Here is a 16,932-nt window from a genome sequence, read left to right as displayed (position 1 = left end):
TCCGCTTTCTGGTCGAGTAATAACGGACTCCACCTTCTTCTACTAACTTAGGCTTTGTTTGGATGTTTAATTACAATCAACTCATCTTAACTCATCTCAACTCATTATTATAATTTTTTTAAATTTTAATATAAAATATAATAAACAATTCAACTTTTTCAAATCTCAAAATAATAATAATATTAAAAAATAATATTCTAATAATATTTTATTATATCAATTTAACTCACTTCAACGTTCAAACACACTCTTAATGACTTTTTATATAAATTTATTTCTTCAATAAATAAATAATTTTTTATTTTACCGCAATCACTACTAACTACTATTGTTTTTGGGGCTCAAAAACTGTACAAATTCTACCTTTGAATTCCCTCTCTCCCTCTCTCTCTCTCTCTCTCTCAATCACTGGATTCACTGATTTCTATCAACTATTTTGTTGCGCTCGAATCCATTTACCGAGGCTCCTCGCAACCTTCTTCGTTTCCGAATCTTACCAATTTTGTTGTTGTTGATGCGATGCCTTTTCTGGGCTCATAATACTTCTCTCAACGGTACGTTTGCTCCTTGATAAAAAAAAGTGTATGAAATCGGTTAACGGAATTGTGTGAAAATGCGAAAAATAAAATCCTTATAGCTTTGTACATTGGTTTTTTTTTTTTTTCCCAACAATTTCAACAGTCTGAAATAGTCTTAAACGAATTCAATCGATCGTAGTAGGCTTAGTTGACTGGACGTTTTATACTTTCCAAGATTCAAATTTGCTTTACAGTTTCCAAGATTCAAAATTTGCCTCTTATGATTTGTGTTTTTCGTATGAAAACTCTATGAACTCAGCTCATAGATTTCTTGCTCTTATTTTTTAAATTCACTCGTGAGTCTTGAATTGGGCTCCAATCCGGTCACCACTTCAAAATCACACCCGTGTGTGTCAGTATGTGTATAATTGACCAATTTGAACTTGATATATATATCCAATATCCAAATGCAATTTGAAAGATACCTGGGTAATTTGTGCAATTTGCAGACTATAGGTTGAAGACTGCAAAAGATACTTCCTTTTGCTTTTAATGGGGTGATACATACATGGAATTGGTGACTCGGTAGCAAGGGGATGAGTTGATGACAGCCTTTTTATAGCGCGCTGGCTGCATGGGAGGCTTCTTGCACTTCTTCGACTTCAATCAGGGGAACATGGCCAGGAAAGTTCGTACGCAGAAGAGACATGTTGGGGGTAAGTATCTTTGCCCCCTTCTATGCGTCGGCAGAAGAGTATGTATACTAGGAAAGGCTCCTTGAACGCTTTTCTTTTACAGGCTCATGCACTTAAATCGTTGTCTATGTTTTCGTTTTAGAATCTATAGTTTAAATATAAACATCTCGATGGCTTTTATTGCCAATGGTTTCAATTTGGCGATTTGATGAACAATGTTTATATCAGTAAGTTCAGGGTATTGATTTCTCGGGTGTGCCATGCATTTATGAGGAAACAAACTTGGCTGATTTATATCAACAAAATCTTGGAACATTTCGTCTATAGGTTTCCACTAGAGGTCTGGAAGTAAAGTCCTGATGGATGGTATATCTCCACATCAAACCAACATTAAAAAATAAGAAAATTGCCTCTCCAGAAGAGTGAATGAAATAGTGCTTGCATTGTTTCTTACTGATCTTACTGATCTTACTCTCTTACCCAGCTTACTAAGGCAATGTTGTTATTCTAATTACTTTGCAGGCCTTGAAGCTCCTCAGAATAGTCTGGAGCTGCGATTAGAAACTCCTCAGAGCTATTGTGCTGTAGGAGATGTACCGGTAACTTTCATTGCATGCCTTGCTATAGCTTTAATGTGACAAGATGGTTATTATGTGTGGAGACTGCACTCTTGGGGTAGCAAGTTTGTGGTCTTCACAAGTGTGCAGTTATAGTTCTTGAGTGGAATTGTAGGGATTTGGGAGCAACTATTATGGGATTTCTGATGGGCATGAATCTTCTTGGGTATTGGAGTGAGCATGAAAGCGTTCTCGTTATTTCTTTGGGTGCTTTGTGTTGGCTTTCCTCAAGTATTTTGCTATTATATTCTCATTTCAGTGAAAATCTGGTGAACTTTTTTATCCTATTTTTGAAGGGTTTACTTCTATAAAGCTATGAGAGGCAAACCTCACAAGATATTTTCTATAATCAACCATCATCATTTCTTGTTGAGTCCTTTTTAACTTAGCTATGTTCTACCGATATAGGTCAGTTAGTTTCCTTGAATAAGTTTTTAATTATGACCTGCTTTTCTAAGAAACAGTTTTTAAATATTACCTACTGTTCCAAAATGATTGCTTCACATATATCTTGTAGTAACCTGTTGCAAAAATGCACTTTTGCTATTATCTATCAGTTCTCTCATCAAGTTGAAGAAGACTGGTCTGAAAAGAATTGCTACCCAATTGAGGCTTCAATGAAGAAGTTGATAAATGAGGAAGTAACCAAACAATCAAACACCAGACAAAATGCCCCAAGCATTGTTGCGCGGCTGATGGGAGTGGACATGTTGCCGTTAGCTACAAATTATGCAGTTCAACCAATAGTCAAAAAGAATGAAAACATGGGAACAAAGTTATCTAAGAAGGAAAGGAATGGAAAGAGCTCAGTTGCTGATGTCTCTTGGGACTCAAATTCGTCCATGCTGATGGAATTCAACCCATCTTACCTTAGTAAAGATAGAAGTGCTGATAGATGGAGCAGTGAGCAAAATTTAGGAAAACCTAGGCGGCGAGAACATCCTCAAGAGGAGGAACTACAGAAGTTCAAGAAAGAATTTGAAGCATGGCAAGCAGCCAGGTTTAAGGAATGTTCAAGGGTTATTGAACTTGACAGCATCCCTGGACAATTGCTTGCTCAAGAGGACCTCAACAAGGAAAAGATGGCACTTTATGCAACTTCTGGGAGAACAGCAAGTGAGAGGCCCAGAGAACCTGAGAATCATGCATTAATGGCAAGGTCATCTGAAAGAGGCAATTTGGAGCAACCTGGAGATAACATGGAATTTTTCCCGTCTGAGCAAAAAGAATCTCTACCTTTGAGAAGTAGGACCATAAGGAGAAACTTTGAGCAGCCCTACCTGATGAGTTCTAGTCAGAAACTGGAGAAATCTTCTGCTCCCACAAAAATAGTGATATTGAAGCCCGGTCCAGATATGATTTATAACAATGAAGAATCTTGGACAAGTCCCTCGGGCACTTTAGCAGAGCGAGGTAGCATAGAAGATTTTCTTGAGGAGGTAAAGGAGCGGTTGAAATGTGAACTGCAAGGGCACACTCTTAAGAGGGCTGTACGGGCAGAGGCAGTGGAATTGAGACCCCTTTCAGCGAAAAGCCATCAGATCCAAAACAGATTGCTAGGCATATAGCAAAACAAGTCCGAGATAGTGTGACTAAGGATCTTGGAAGTAATTTGCGCAGGTCAGAATCAACAAGATCATATAGAAGTGAAATTCAGTTCAATGGACCAGGTTCCCCAGATTTCATCAGCAGAGATACCAGGAAATTCTTGTCAGAGAGACGAAGGAATGTTCTCAAGAAAGAAACACTTGACGTCCCCATTGCAACCTCTTCATCATCAGTGTTAGAAAATGAGAAGGTCAAACTAAAAAAAGCTAGAGATACACTGACGGCCGAAAATGAGGTGAGCTGCCTGGAAATTGTGAAGGATGAACGAGAAATGCAAACACGATCTTTCAGGCATGGGTCAGATGATGGAGTGCTCCAGAGAGAGTTGTCCCCTAGAAATCTCATGCGGTCCTTGTCAGCCCCAGTCTCAGGAACATCATTTGGGAAGCTTCTTCTGGAAGATCGTCACATTTTGACTGGAGCCCACATTTGGAGAAAGCATGAAGCCATTGATAATGTTGCAGTGGATTTAAAAAACCAGAGGAAAGAAAAGTTTAATTTTAAAGAAAAAGTTTCCAATTTCAGATACAGTTTCGCTTTTAGAAGGAGGCTGTTTGGCAAAAGGATCCAAACAATGGTGGAATCACGTAGCGGTGAACACACTCTTATGGGAGATATCATGAGTGGACCAACAGTGCTTCTGAACTATGGCGAGAGGCATGTAAGAATATACTATCTCTTCATTTATATGTTTTTTCACGAATGTAAGTATGGTATGGGCTCAATTGTTTACCATTTCTTCTTGTGCTCAAGTTAACGAAACTTTTATGGTGTGGTTTTAGGATAACTCCACTGAGGTGCCTCCTAGCCCTGCATCTGTGTGCAGCAGTGCTCAAGAAGATTTCTGGAGGCCAGCAGACCATATCAGCCCAATGTCAACACCGGATGTAACTCCAGTAGATGATGACATGCCACAAGTTTTTAAAGAGATCAGCTCCAATCTGAATGGTATGGAAACAATTGATTTCCAGCGTTGACATATAAAATTCTGCATATGTGCGAAATGGTGTATGCCTGTTTATGGAGTGTTGTAAACTTGTGCTGCTTTCTATGGCTCATTTCATTGTTGATTTTGATTGAGTCAAGGACACAGGCAAATGTCTCTTATGGCTTCTGCACCTGCTTGCAAATATACAGATGAACTTTTGTTTGCTATATGCTACAAAAGACGAGTCTAGCAAACCTAGAAGAGATCCATGTGTTTTTTTCTGGCATTATAGCAACATGTGAAATAATTATCTCACGCTAATTCCTACGTTTCGATTTTACAGAGCTGCGGAAGCAACTAAATCAACTCAAGTCTCATGGGCCTGAGGACACAACAATCGAACAGGAGTCCAATGAGTCTGAAACGGTTGAGCTGGCTGACCCAACAGAAGCTTACATAAGAGATCTGCTCGTTTCTTCTGGCTTGTATGATGGATCATCTGATAAATCTTTAGTTAGATGGGGCACAATTGCAAAGCCTATCAGCAACTTCGTCTTTGAAGAAGTGGAAGAAGCATACATAAAATTGGCCAAGGAGGATGAGAGCACGATAAAGAATCACAATGAGAAGGTAGATCACAAGATGCTATTTGATTTGTTAAATGAGACACTTTCAACTCTTCTTGGACCACTTTCGTCCATGTTGAAATTCAAAAGAAAAATGATTCATTCCTCTATGCTGCCCACTTTATGTAGAAGGAGGTTATTGGATTGTGTGTGGGAGATTATCCGTATACACTTACACCCTCCTACTGACAAATCCCACTGCTCATTTGATACTATGGTGGCCCGGGATCTGGGATCAACCCATTGGTCTGTATTTATAGATGAAGAGGTCAATGTCATGGGAAAAGATATGGTGTGTCTGATAATTGGAGATTTGGTTGAGGAAATTGTGAAGGAAATGCAATAAGAGGACGCGGGTTTTAGACTTCTTTGGTTTTGATAATTGTGGTTGGCAGTGTATATTTGGAATTTTAGTATATACATGCTTACATTGATGTCCAAAAGGTTACACCATGTTGCATGTGCCTGTATATATGTTCTCTGTACGTGTTCATCGTGTAGAATTGAGTTGAGTCGAGGCTATAGGTAATGTACATGACTTGTGCATGTATTATTAGGTTGTTGTTCACCAAAAAAGGGGGAAATTTTGATTTATTATTTATTGGAGAATTCGATAATTTGTGGGATATGTTTATTGATCTTGGTATTGTTTAGAAAGTGGGTGTCAATATTCTCAGTCCTAAAAGTTCAATAAATAACAACTGTCAAAAAATCAAGTTGTTTGCTTGATGACTTGATCAGCAGCCACTCTTAGGCATCTCATGTTGATGATAAAGTTGTTCTTATTATTATTTTCTTTTAACTTGAGCTTGATCTTGGATAAGCTTTTATTAGAAAATTATAGAAGGTGTTAACTCAAACAATCCAGTTAAGCTTGGGGGTACTCGGGTTAGGCAGTTGGGCCCAACTTATGTATTGGATAATCCCAATGGCCTTAGGAACATACCCCCAAAATAGCTTTGGGCCTGACACCAAAAAAAAGAGCAATAAAGTTTTCATTTTTTTTTTTGAATTTCTATAAAAGGGTTGGTTGGATATCATATCCAGGTTTCCTTATATAACTGCCAAACTGCAGCCACTCCCATTTTGATTACGATCGAGTTATGTAACATTTTCCCCACTAAGAATAGAATTGTAGAAAAGTTATTTCCAAAGACATAAAAATTCTAAACATAAGCCCCACACTCCTACACACTTGACACCACTTAAACATATGTGATTTTACTCTTTCACCCTCATATTTAATGAAATATAAAATGTGAAATGTGAGGATAAAAAAGTAATATTACATGTTTTTTAAGTGGTTTGCTGAGTGTAAAATTTCTGTGTAACACGACTCATCCAAAGATTGTTGTTGAAAGTAAGGGAGAAAAGTGTGTTAGACCAAAGAATACAGACTTTCAGAAGATCTTCCACTAATTATAGAGATCTTGTGGAAGTAACGAGAAATTAGGAAAAAAGAAAGACCGATCGAACACTTGGCAATAAGGTTGATTGAACCAATGGTATAGATCTGTCAATACTTTTTCTCCAGATATGGACATAAAAACTTGGGTGGTGTCGTACCTTAGGTAAACAAAATTATCTTGTAGTACTTGTTCTTCTGTTCAAGTTGGAATCCAACAGACAGGGAGACCCCTCCTACTCCATAAATATTCCCTCACCCACGTTGATGTCATGTATGCATTGATATTGTGTCTATTTGAGCACAACATTCAAGCACCATAATTTAACACCATTAAAACCAGAACAAAAATGACCCTAACCATGCATCGAGGTTGTATGTGTTCATTAAGTTCTACGTACGGTTGACAAAAATTACGAGGGAATTAAGTCAGCGGTTGGAGCTCTCAATTGAAGTACGTGATCATAATAGTGTATATAATGAATAAATATATGATCGGTTAGGAAGGGATTAGGCATGCTCGTGACTCGTTAGGGAGAGTCTACGTACATACTCCATCAAGATAAATCAAGTCATTAGCTTTATTCTAATATTAATTGCTAAATACATGATCATAAGAAGTCAGATAAACTCCTAAGAGTTGGTTCAAGTCGTAAAACTTTATTTTGGTGGTATGATCCTTTTAGATCTAAGGTTCAAATCTTCTTGAATGCAGACAATTTTTAAAAACCATCGGATTGAGAGAATTTTTCATTGAATTATCCGAGGTGCACTTGTAAGAAACTCCTTATCAAGGACTTGTGCGTCTCTGAGATTAGTTGGGACTTTATTTTTGGACACCATGTACTAATTAAAAAAAAAAAAAAAATCAGATGAACGAGATTAATAGCTTCGACTCTAGTCTTCTCCTTTTACAATTATCGAAGGGTCCATGATTGTGACCTCATGCAACAAACGGAACAAATTAGTCAAGGATAATAACGAGAATACTACAACTATTTGGACTTTTTTTTTTGTTTCATTCAAATAGTGTGGACATTGTGTATTTTGAATTTGTATATACCTATTGACTATTGCAGTTAGGTATAACGCCACTATTTTATGTCTATGGATTTATTTGTCCTTTTTTTAGTACTGTTTTGACGTTTCTACAGTATTCCTCCGCCAAAAGCGGGTTAATTTTTAATAAAATTTTGAAGGTACCGTCATCTTTCCAAAAAAAAATAAAAAAAGGTATTACGCCACTAGTCACAACGGTTTTGTTCTTATATGAAATATTAAATACCTAATTATGGTCTTTTGGGTCATATCTCTAATAGGGAGGATACTGCATGGTATGGAATCTGTATCCTTATCCTTTCCCTAAAAGCCCGATATTGTTATTTGTTAGTAATCTAATCACTCTTATCAATATATAAAGGACTTCATGTAGTTGTATTAATTTGCCAAACAAAACTCTTCAAAGTATGTATATATATATATTTGTAATATTACATGCAGTCGTGGAGTACGTAAGCATCGTGCAGTAGCTTTGAAAAAAAGTGAGGTCAACTATTAAAAAAATTATTATTTTTTCATGTGAATCTCGTATTTATTTATTTTTTTCGAAGTGATTGCAAGATACTTATGCACTTACAACTGTAACTATCATTTATATATATATATATGTGTGTGTGTGCAGATGATCTGTTGAAAGAGAGAGTGGAATATATGAGAATATGTAGGGATGAAATTGAATGTGATGTGTTGGCCTGATCAATATTTTTTGACCCCATCCCCGGTGGTGAAGGTAAAGAGATGAGGTGCACATGCTATGTCGGATCTTAATTCCTCTAATTGTAAGCACTTCCAGAAACTGGTTTAATATGCTTAATCATGTACTTTTAGCCTCATTAGATTCTAATCACGCACACGTGTCGAAGCAAGCGTGGTGCAAGAATTAATTTGAATTGTTTTAATCATGTTTTGGAAATGAAAGATTAGACATTGTTAGGTCAAAGACCATATTCATCAGTCGACACAAAGTTTCTCAAGAGTCATGGATTATGCTCCAAATACACTTAATGCGGTTTTTTACGACTTAATTATCATACATGATCATGTGGCAGCTACACATGTCATTGGAAGACATCACATGCCAGCTTTAGCTTTAAGATGAAGACAAAATTAAAATGTCTGTAATCTGCCCTTGATGCATTCTTATCCTATCAATCAATTTTGAATAAACATGTATGTCTTGCATGAGTTTTCATGTGGATTCTTGTTAAAAAAAACATAACATGGTAGTAATTAGTTTTAAATATTATTATAATTATATTTAAAGTAATGTTAGATGTAAAGTATAATATTAAAAAATAATATCATTTCTCAAAAAAATGGTCTAATTGTTGTCTCCAGCCTCTGACAGAGAAAAAGAAAAGGAAAAAACAAAAAGTTAAGGCCTAGCTGATTGGTGGGCAGGCCTGATGCTGATGTGTACACACTACCTGAATTTCACCCAACTTTCCAATGAATTTCCTTGTCTTGGGGAATTTCTGTGGTGGATAACCTGTAAATCTGATGTCCCAATGGATAAGTGACAGCAGACACAGAATTTCCAATGAGTAGGTGACAGTTGGATGCTTGCACAACTGCAAATGATGTGAATAAGCTTACTCTGATTTGGGAGTGGAAAAGACATGACCCTTTTATTTTGACAGAAAGCTGAAAGTGTCAGATAGAAATGGCAACAGCAGCAGTTCTCTAAGAGCAACGCGGCATTGATAGTATCAGAGACAGAAGTGCAGGGAAGAAAGAGAACTGCCGGCACTGACAAAAAAAAAAAAAAAAAAAGAAACGTTGACGATTGAACATACATTCCCACCGAACCTAACTGACCCATAGTAAAGCTGCAACACGTGTTGTCACTGAAACTGTACATTTAGTGCACGAGAGTAGCAGGATGGTCTGCACTCACTCTGCACCAATATCTGACCGATGGAAAGAGTACTGGGAAGACTTTTCTCTTTCCTTTGTTTCCTATGCAAGCCAATAGCCATGTTCAAGTTTTCCTTCCAATTTTCTACAACCATCCGAGTTTTATGCGCTGATTAATTAATTACTTTGAATAATTTTCTTAATTATTGTTTACACATCTATTACGTGTCTGCTGAATATTTAAGAAATGCATGCTTGGTATTTAAAAAAACATGTCTTTTTAGGATTAATTATATTATTTTTTCCATTTTTATAATTCAAGATTTCAATAATTAACTTTTACAAAATTGATACTAAACTTTAAAAGATTAACAAATTTGATATTTCCTTCAATCTCTCCTTGGAAAATTAAAAATAATTATCTACCACATAGCATTAATATCCATATCAACCAACTGATCAAGGATGACAATGTCACGTACCAATCCTTCCATTAATTTTCTAACAAGAGATTGTGCGACGTGTCTAATATTGCAATTTTTTACGAAGTCTAGGTATCAATTTTTTGAAAGTTAATAAATTGAGATCTTGAATTGCAAAAAAGTGATAAATTCATATTATATAAAAATAAAGATTTCTCACATGTTCAAATAAAATTTATATACATTAAATTGATTGAAGTTCTTACCATCAAGTTTGGAAGAAAAACTCCATATAATCTTTTTATAATTATTATATTATGTCAACATAAATCTTTTGGTTTTTTTTTTCAGTGACAATTGGAAATATATTCTTAATTAATTACATATCAAGGATTTTGACAATTAATACATCAAAATATTACTTCTCACTCGGTATAAGTCAAACTTGGCCAATGTGGCATCGCTCAGATAACTTTATGTTCATGTGATTAATAAGTGAAACTATTTAAATTATGTCACATTTATTGATGCGATTAAATGCAATATTTTTAAGAAAAACTCTTCTCATCAATTATAATTCACCACTCTACATTTCATACCTTATAAAAAATATCTTATATTTTATAAAAAAACCTCTACACTCTATAAAAAAACTATAGATATGGGTGTGAGAATAAATAGTGATTGATGTATAATAAATTTTAATTTTTAATAACTCGTTCAATGTGAAATTTTATTAAAGAATAAAAAAAAATTAAAAGAAGATCATTTAGGATGTTTTTAAGAAGTTTTAAAGTACCATATTCAAGTAAAACAATTAATAAAGTAAAAAAAAAAAAATAGAGAAGAAAGTATTATTGTATCAAATAAATTAAGTAAAAATAATGGAAGGCCCAGAGTCCAAACAAAACATTCTGCATATTTTTCTATTCATAGAAACCCCGTACTCGTACATTATCTGTCGGTTGGTTCACGTCAAACTGGTAATAAAATTGTCAAAGAAAATCGCAAAATGCGCACGAGACACATGGTGACGCTAAAATACGCGCATTAGGGTACTGCGCCTCCCAACAACTGAGGCACACTTTTCTTCCACGCCTCTCTCTCTCTCTCTGTTTTGGGTCTCTGGCCCGTTTTGTCTCTTTCTTTACTTTCTCGTTAATCTTCCATTCCTCCCCTGCCAAAGGCCGCACTGACTTCATTTTTTCTCTGCGAGCGAGAGAGAGAGAGAGAAAGAGAGACCGAGAGTTTGATGACTGAATTTAACATGATGGAGTGGGAGGAGCAAGGAAATCATGACCACCAGCCCCATCATCATCATCAACATCAGCAGCAGCAGCGACAGAGGGAGGAGCAAGTGCAGAATGGAAATGTTGGTAATATTGAAGTTAATGCGAATGGGAATGGAAATGGAGGGATGCTGTATGTGAAGGTTATGACGGATGAGCAGCTGGACACTCTCCGCAAGCAGATTGCTGCGTACGCCATCATTTGCGATAAACTCGTTGAGATGCACAAAAACCTTACAGCCCAACAAGATCTTGCAGGTCTCTACTCCTCTATCTGATACGCTGTTTTGCTTTGTTTCTTGTTTCATGACATTTGTTTGTAGTTTTTTCCATTTTACATGGCCCAACTCAGGTTTCAGTCCATATTTATAGAATTAAACTCGCGATCTCACTCTTCACCTCCTGCTTACGCGCGAGATGCAGAGATGCTATTTGGTTCGAAGATTTTGGCTTTTTTATTCAATGCTTTGTACTTTATGATTTTGTTGATAGTGATCTCACAAGGGCGCTCATGGTTTTATGGGGAATTTATTGCTTCTTTTTGGGTTTTAGTTTTGTTTTGGTTCATATTTATGATAATTTTGTCTATACCTTTCTCATTTTCTTTATGGCTTGTTTATTCTGTTAATTGTTCTCTCTAATACATACACACATCCAATATGCGTATTTCAAAAATTTTGTCCCCATAAACATATGAAATTTCTTCCCTTTTTTCTTTTAATAACTTGGGACGAGATTGTCCTTGGTGGATCTCATTGTTACTACTTTTGACTTGTGGTTTTTTCATTCGTTATTATCATTCTGTTGGTTTTTGTTTTTTCTCTCCATTTGTTGAGTTCTCGTTTAATTCCTATTTGCTCTCACCATTGATCCATGGCTTTGTTGTTTTGGAAAAATCCTATGGGCATTGTGGTGAGAATCTGATAAATTGGTGCTCTATATCTCGCTATATCATTTTGGAATTCTAATAAATGCTTTTGGTACAACTCAGTTGGATTGAAGGGGATTGTGTGGAATCCTACAGATTTTGCCACCTTTCTGAATTGGAATAAATTAATTTAGTCCCAGATTGATCATTTTTACTCGAAATTGTAATGCGTTTAAAGTGGGGGATGTACCATGTCTCACTAATCTATTTAATGTAGATGTTACTTCAATATTGTGCCCGGACAGCCAGACTCAAGGCATATGGATCCCGAGTTTATTGCTTTATCTTGAAAGAGCTATTAAATATGAAAGCAGTCGTTCTGTAATCAGACTAGATGTTCTCTAAATTGATAGAAAAACTATTCCCTAACGAATTTCTTCTCATCTTTTGGCCTTTTGGTTCTCAATTTGAGTAGCTAATTGGTGTTCTTTGCATTAAGAGTCTTCAATTTTGTGGTCTTTTTGCAGTTGGTTGTATAAGTTCATTGCCTGCATTTTTCCTGTGTGAGAGTGGACATGCCTCTGAAAAAAGGCACTACCCATGTGAAATGAATGGAGTGGAAACATTCACGATTGTCTCTGCCTCCCCAACCTGTGGGGCATGTGGGTTTTAGATGGTGGATATTGATGTTTATGTTAGGACTTGACAAGTAAGATAGTATAATTATAGAAACTTTTTGTTTTTATTGAAGACCCTCACTCTTTCAAGATTTTTCATTAAATTTGGCATTTTTCTTTAAGAGCAATAGCTACTTTTTCATCTAGTTTGTTTCAGTTTCTTTATCTTACTAAAGGGACATGACATGTTATTCTGGTTATTGATGTCTAGTATCTTCGTTTGATCTAATGATCTTTTCTCTTAGGCATTCAAGCTGATGTGTGTGTTTGTGCAAGATATGAATATCCAGTCCAGTCTTTTGACTGAAAGGGGATTATGGAATCTTGACATCATGTATCAGTTAAAAGTGTTATCTCACATCTATTGAAGTAAAATATAGGATGAATAATAACATTTCTCTTTGCCTATTAGTTAGCAATATCCTTCAAGAGTCCATGTTTGCTTAAACAGAACTTCCACCCTTGCTTTCTCAGGAGTGAGGCTGGGCAATATATACTGTGATTCTTTAATGACATCTGCTGGCCACAAAATTACTTCCAGACAGAGGTGGACTCCAACTCCTGTGCAGCTTCAAATTCTGGAGCGTATATTTGATCAAGGGACTGGAACTCCAAGCAAGCAGAAGATCAAAGAGATAACCTCTGAACTGAGACAGCATGGCCAAATTTCAGAAACAAATGTCTATAATTGGTTCCAGAACAGACGTGCTCGATCAAAACGAAAACAACAAAATGTAGCACCAAACAATGCTGAATCAGAAGTAGAGACAGAAGTTGATTCACCAAAGGATAAGAAGACAAAACCAGAGGAATTTCACTCCCAAGAGAACTCAGATCCCAGGGCTGAAGATTTGTGCTTCCAGAACCAGGAGATAAGCTCTGATCTGCATTTCTTAGATCCACAGAGTGGTAAAGAAGAGATTATGTTCCCGTCAGATGGCAGTCTAAAACCTGCTAGAGGTTTAGGCCAAGTCTCTTTTTACGATGGTTTGCTACCAACTGCAAGTATGCATGTTCTTTAACTTCGTTTTTCTTTCTGTTGGCTGACCATCTTACTGGGATCTGATGCATTTCCTTGTAATTGTAGGACTGTAAAGCAGTGCTTTATCATTTTCATCAAGTAATTCAGTAGATATAGTACTTTCAGTTATCAAGAAAATGTAAATCACATATCTTTTAAACCTAATTTGCCGGTACTAGCTGAGTTGTTGGTCTTTGCTGCCATTCTCTAATTCCTTTTCATATTAAAAGGATCACTTGACTAGAATTTCAGAGGATAACTGATTCGTATCAAGTAGATCATAGCTAGGAATAAAGAATTATCTTGTTACATTCATGTATGAGCATAAAGTGTCTTGATACACATGCACACACGCATACATACATACATACATACATATGTCTCTACTTATTTTTCAACTGGAACTTCTCAACACCAATACTGTTATTACCTCCCTGATTAATTTTTGCAGGAACTGATCACCTGACTGGAAAATTGGAAGTGCCAGGGGACTATACCCTTTATCAGCAAACAGAAGACTATGGCATGTAGGTTGACACTTGTTTTGTCCAGCGTTGTTATATTTCTTCAAGAAGTTATATCGTCACTAGAAGCTAGAGAGATCCTCCTAGATTGAGCAGTTTGTTGAGCTAGTAAGCAGCAATCAGAGCTTGCCCATCCAGTCCCATTGAGACTATCATGCCTAACATAGTAGAGGGCCATACATATATAGTTCAATGACAGGAATGATGTGAATTAAGCTGGAGTGTATATAAACCAGTTTGAGATCATAATCTTGGGTTGCTTCTTGTCTTTTGTTAACAGGGTGAGCCTTTTTTTGATATGTCATGAGAAGTGTGATGATGTCAAACTTGCTTTTAGACTTGAAGAACTGTGATAGCTTAGCTTTGTTTGAAAGGAAACAGATTTGGAATTTTGCCTATTTCACTTTTTGACATTTTGCACCCATGGGTGAAGAATAAGACATTAGTGTTGGGTTGAGAGGGAGCAGCTACGCGCAATCAAAGTTGGCGATAATCATTGCAATAACTAGCATTGGTTTTGATGTAATTATGGTAAAGTAGTGATGTGAGGGGTTATTAAAATGAGCAATAGCAGTGAGAGCCGATTCTGTGTAATTTGATACAGGACCTCTATTTTTTTTTTTTTTTTTAGTTGATTGCTATAAAGCAATATTGTTGAATGATGATTAAAGAAAAGAAGATCGCACTACTTAGATACTTGTACTTGCTATATATGTAGCCTCGTATGTATGTATACATGTGAATGCTCTATATCCCCCACCAAACTCCAACCTGGCTTCATGATATCTTGCCCCCCCCATTTTATATCTGCAATAAAAAACAAGAGAAAAGAAAAGATACGGAGCTGGGATATATATGTTGGGAAAGGCAGTGTTGTGAAATAGTGTTTTGAGGTGGTCAAATTAATTCACATAAAAGAATAATAGTGATGATAGATAATTTATGAATTGTTTATTTAATTCAAATATATTACTCTCCTAATTGCATAAAATAATAGTAGTAAAGTAGTGTCTTTAATAATGAGATTTTTCGTTCAGTTAATTACTCGATATGCATTTACAGAAAATTCTTTGTCGAGGGCTCGTGCACCTTCCGTAGTTAGTCAAGATTTTGTTCTTGGACACCGGGTGTCAATAAAAATAAAAAATTCTTAAATATAAAAAATGAACTTTTTAGATGCAAGCAGTATTAGTTCAGACTTGAGAGTACTAAATGCAATTTCTCTATAGAAAGAAAAATATTATAATATAATTCCTTTGTCTCACAAATTTGAAGTACAAGTATGGAAGGAATTGAGACCCCCACGTACAATTCCTCAAATTTGATGACGTCATATGAGACTGACATAGTTTGTACATATTACCCTGACCACATTTAAAAATTAACGGAGATAAACATAACTGTTAAGTCTTTAAAATTCTTTGTATACCAATGAACTATATAAAAAGTGTAAAAGAAATGTTTCCTTTTTTGGGGGCAAAAATAAACTCACGACTATCAATCCAACATGATTCTTTGAGCAACAAAAACTTCATAATATATAAGCATTGTTCAGGTAACGTCGTACGAGAGAGACAAATAATGAATGAGACCCCACAAATATTCCTTGGTTATTTATTTATTTTCATCAATTTCCTATGGAACAAAATGGACATGTTTATCTAGTTACTGGCTTATTCTGGTTTTTGGGTCTATGGTATAGTGCTTGATTTGTTTATAGTCTTTTTTTATACTTGGGTTTGGGTCTTTTTGAATATTTGTAACCCCTAAGTATTTGACTTGTTTTTGGTTTGGTGTCTAGGTTTTTTAGAGGCCTGGAATTTGGTCTTTCCTGAATATTTATAACTCTCAGGTTTCTGGTTGTAATTACGATTTTCTTCCGTCATAAGTCTTGGTTATCAATAAAATTGAAGTACCGTTTTCTCATCTTCTTTAAAAAAAAAAAGGACATGGAACGATAGATCTGAAAGATGGATCTGATCTGGAAGATAGTCATGTTGAGATAAAATTCAAAAGCATATTTATTTATTCTCTCTCTATATATACATGATTTCTCTCCTGAGTTAATTATATATATATATATATATACACACACACACGAGTGTGCTAACCCCGAGGTGCACCTGATATATTGATTTAAATAAAAAAAAAAGGTGAAAAAGTCAGTAACTTATTTGTCTAAGAAAAGAAAATATAAGATTAAAAAAAATAAAAAATAAAGATTAAAAAGAAATCTAAACTTCAGTAAAGTATGAGTATTGGTCTGCATCTATATTGGATTATCTATTTACTCTCTATATAATAATAAAATATTATTAATTTAATATTAAGTATCTTTTAGTAAAACATGATTCTTCATTAAATTTTACAAGGGAGCTACACATTAGGTGATCAAGGGTCTTAAGAATCTTTTGGTAAAATAGGACCATTCGTTAAATTTTACAAGGGAGTTATACGTCAAATGGTCAATAATTTTAAGGGTTTTTTGGTATAACAAGATTTAACGGAAAAATAAGAAAAGTTAACACAAAAATAACAAAAGTTACTATTTACAATTAGATAGCCACTTATTATAATAGAGTAGATATACTACTTGAGATTAATACTTGGGTTAATTGCATTGATCACAAATTAAGGAGAAAAGAAAATTTTATCTATCTGTCACTCAGTCTTGATAAAAAGCCCAATATTTAACAAATAACACAGCTATTTGGATTGCTCTCTTCCGCGGTTTGGACGTAGTAGTATTATTGGGTGGGGTTGGGATTATAATAAGCCCTGTAATTGTTGGCAATCTCTTCAAAATGATCACCCCGCT

The 16,932-nt window shown here is 35.5% G+C and overlaps 2 protein-coding genes across 2 annotated transcripts; both read left to right on the top strand.

The window, feature by feature from the left end:
- The first annotated feature begins 315 nt into the window (after window positions 1-315).
- LOC121259780 lies at window positions 316-5,618 on the top strand. Its single transcript, XM_041161521.1, is given in 7 exon segments — window positions 316-554; window positions 1,028-1,234; window positions 1,736-1,812; window positions 2,388-3,318; window positions 3,321-4,099; window positions 4,221-4,386; window positions 4,710-5,618. Coding segments are annotated over 6 exon segments (2,664 nt in total). The 5' UTR covers window positions 316-554; window positions 1,028-1,152; the 3' UTR covers window positions 5,339-5,618.
- Window positions 5,619-10,818: 5,200 nt separating this feature from the next.
- Window positions 10,819-14,512, top strand: LOC121260650 (WUSCHEL-related homeobox 13). The gene is made up of 3 exons (XM_041162597.1): window positions 10,819-11,282; window positions 13,044-13,574; window positions 14,042-14,512. Exons 1-3 carry the CDS (start codon window positions 10,988-10,990, stop codon window positions 14,119-14,121), a joined length of 906 nt encoding a protein of 301 aa, XP_041018531.1. The 5' UTR covers window positions 10,819-10,987; the 3' UTR covers window positions 14,122-14,512.
- Window positions 14,513-16,932: the final 2,420 nt, after the last annotated feature.

This window comes from Juglans microcarpa x Juglans regia, chromosome 4D (assembly GCF_004785595.1).
Source record: "Juglans microcarpa x Juglans regia isolate MS1-56 chromosome 4D, Jm3101_v1.0, whole genome shotgun sequence".
Taxonomy (NCBI): Eukaryota; Viridiplantae; Streptophyta; class Magnoliopsida; order Fagales; family Juglandaceae; genus Juglans; species Juglans microcarpa x Juglans regia.
Note: the sequence above shows the minus strand (reverse complement) of the source record. Positions and strands in the feature narration are given on the sequence as shown.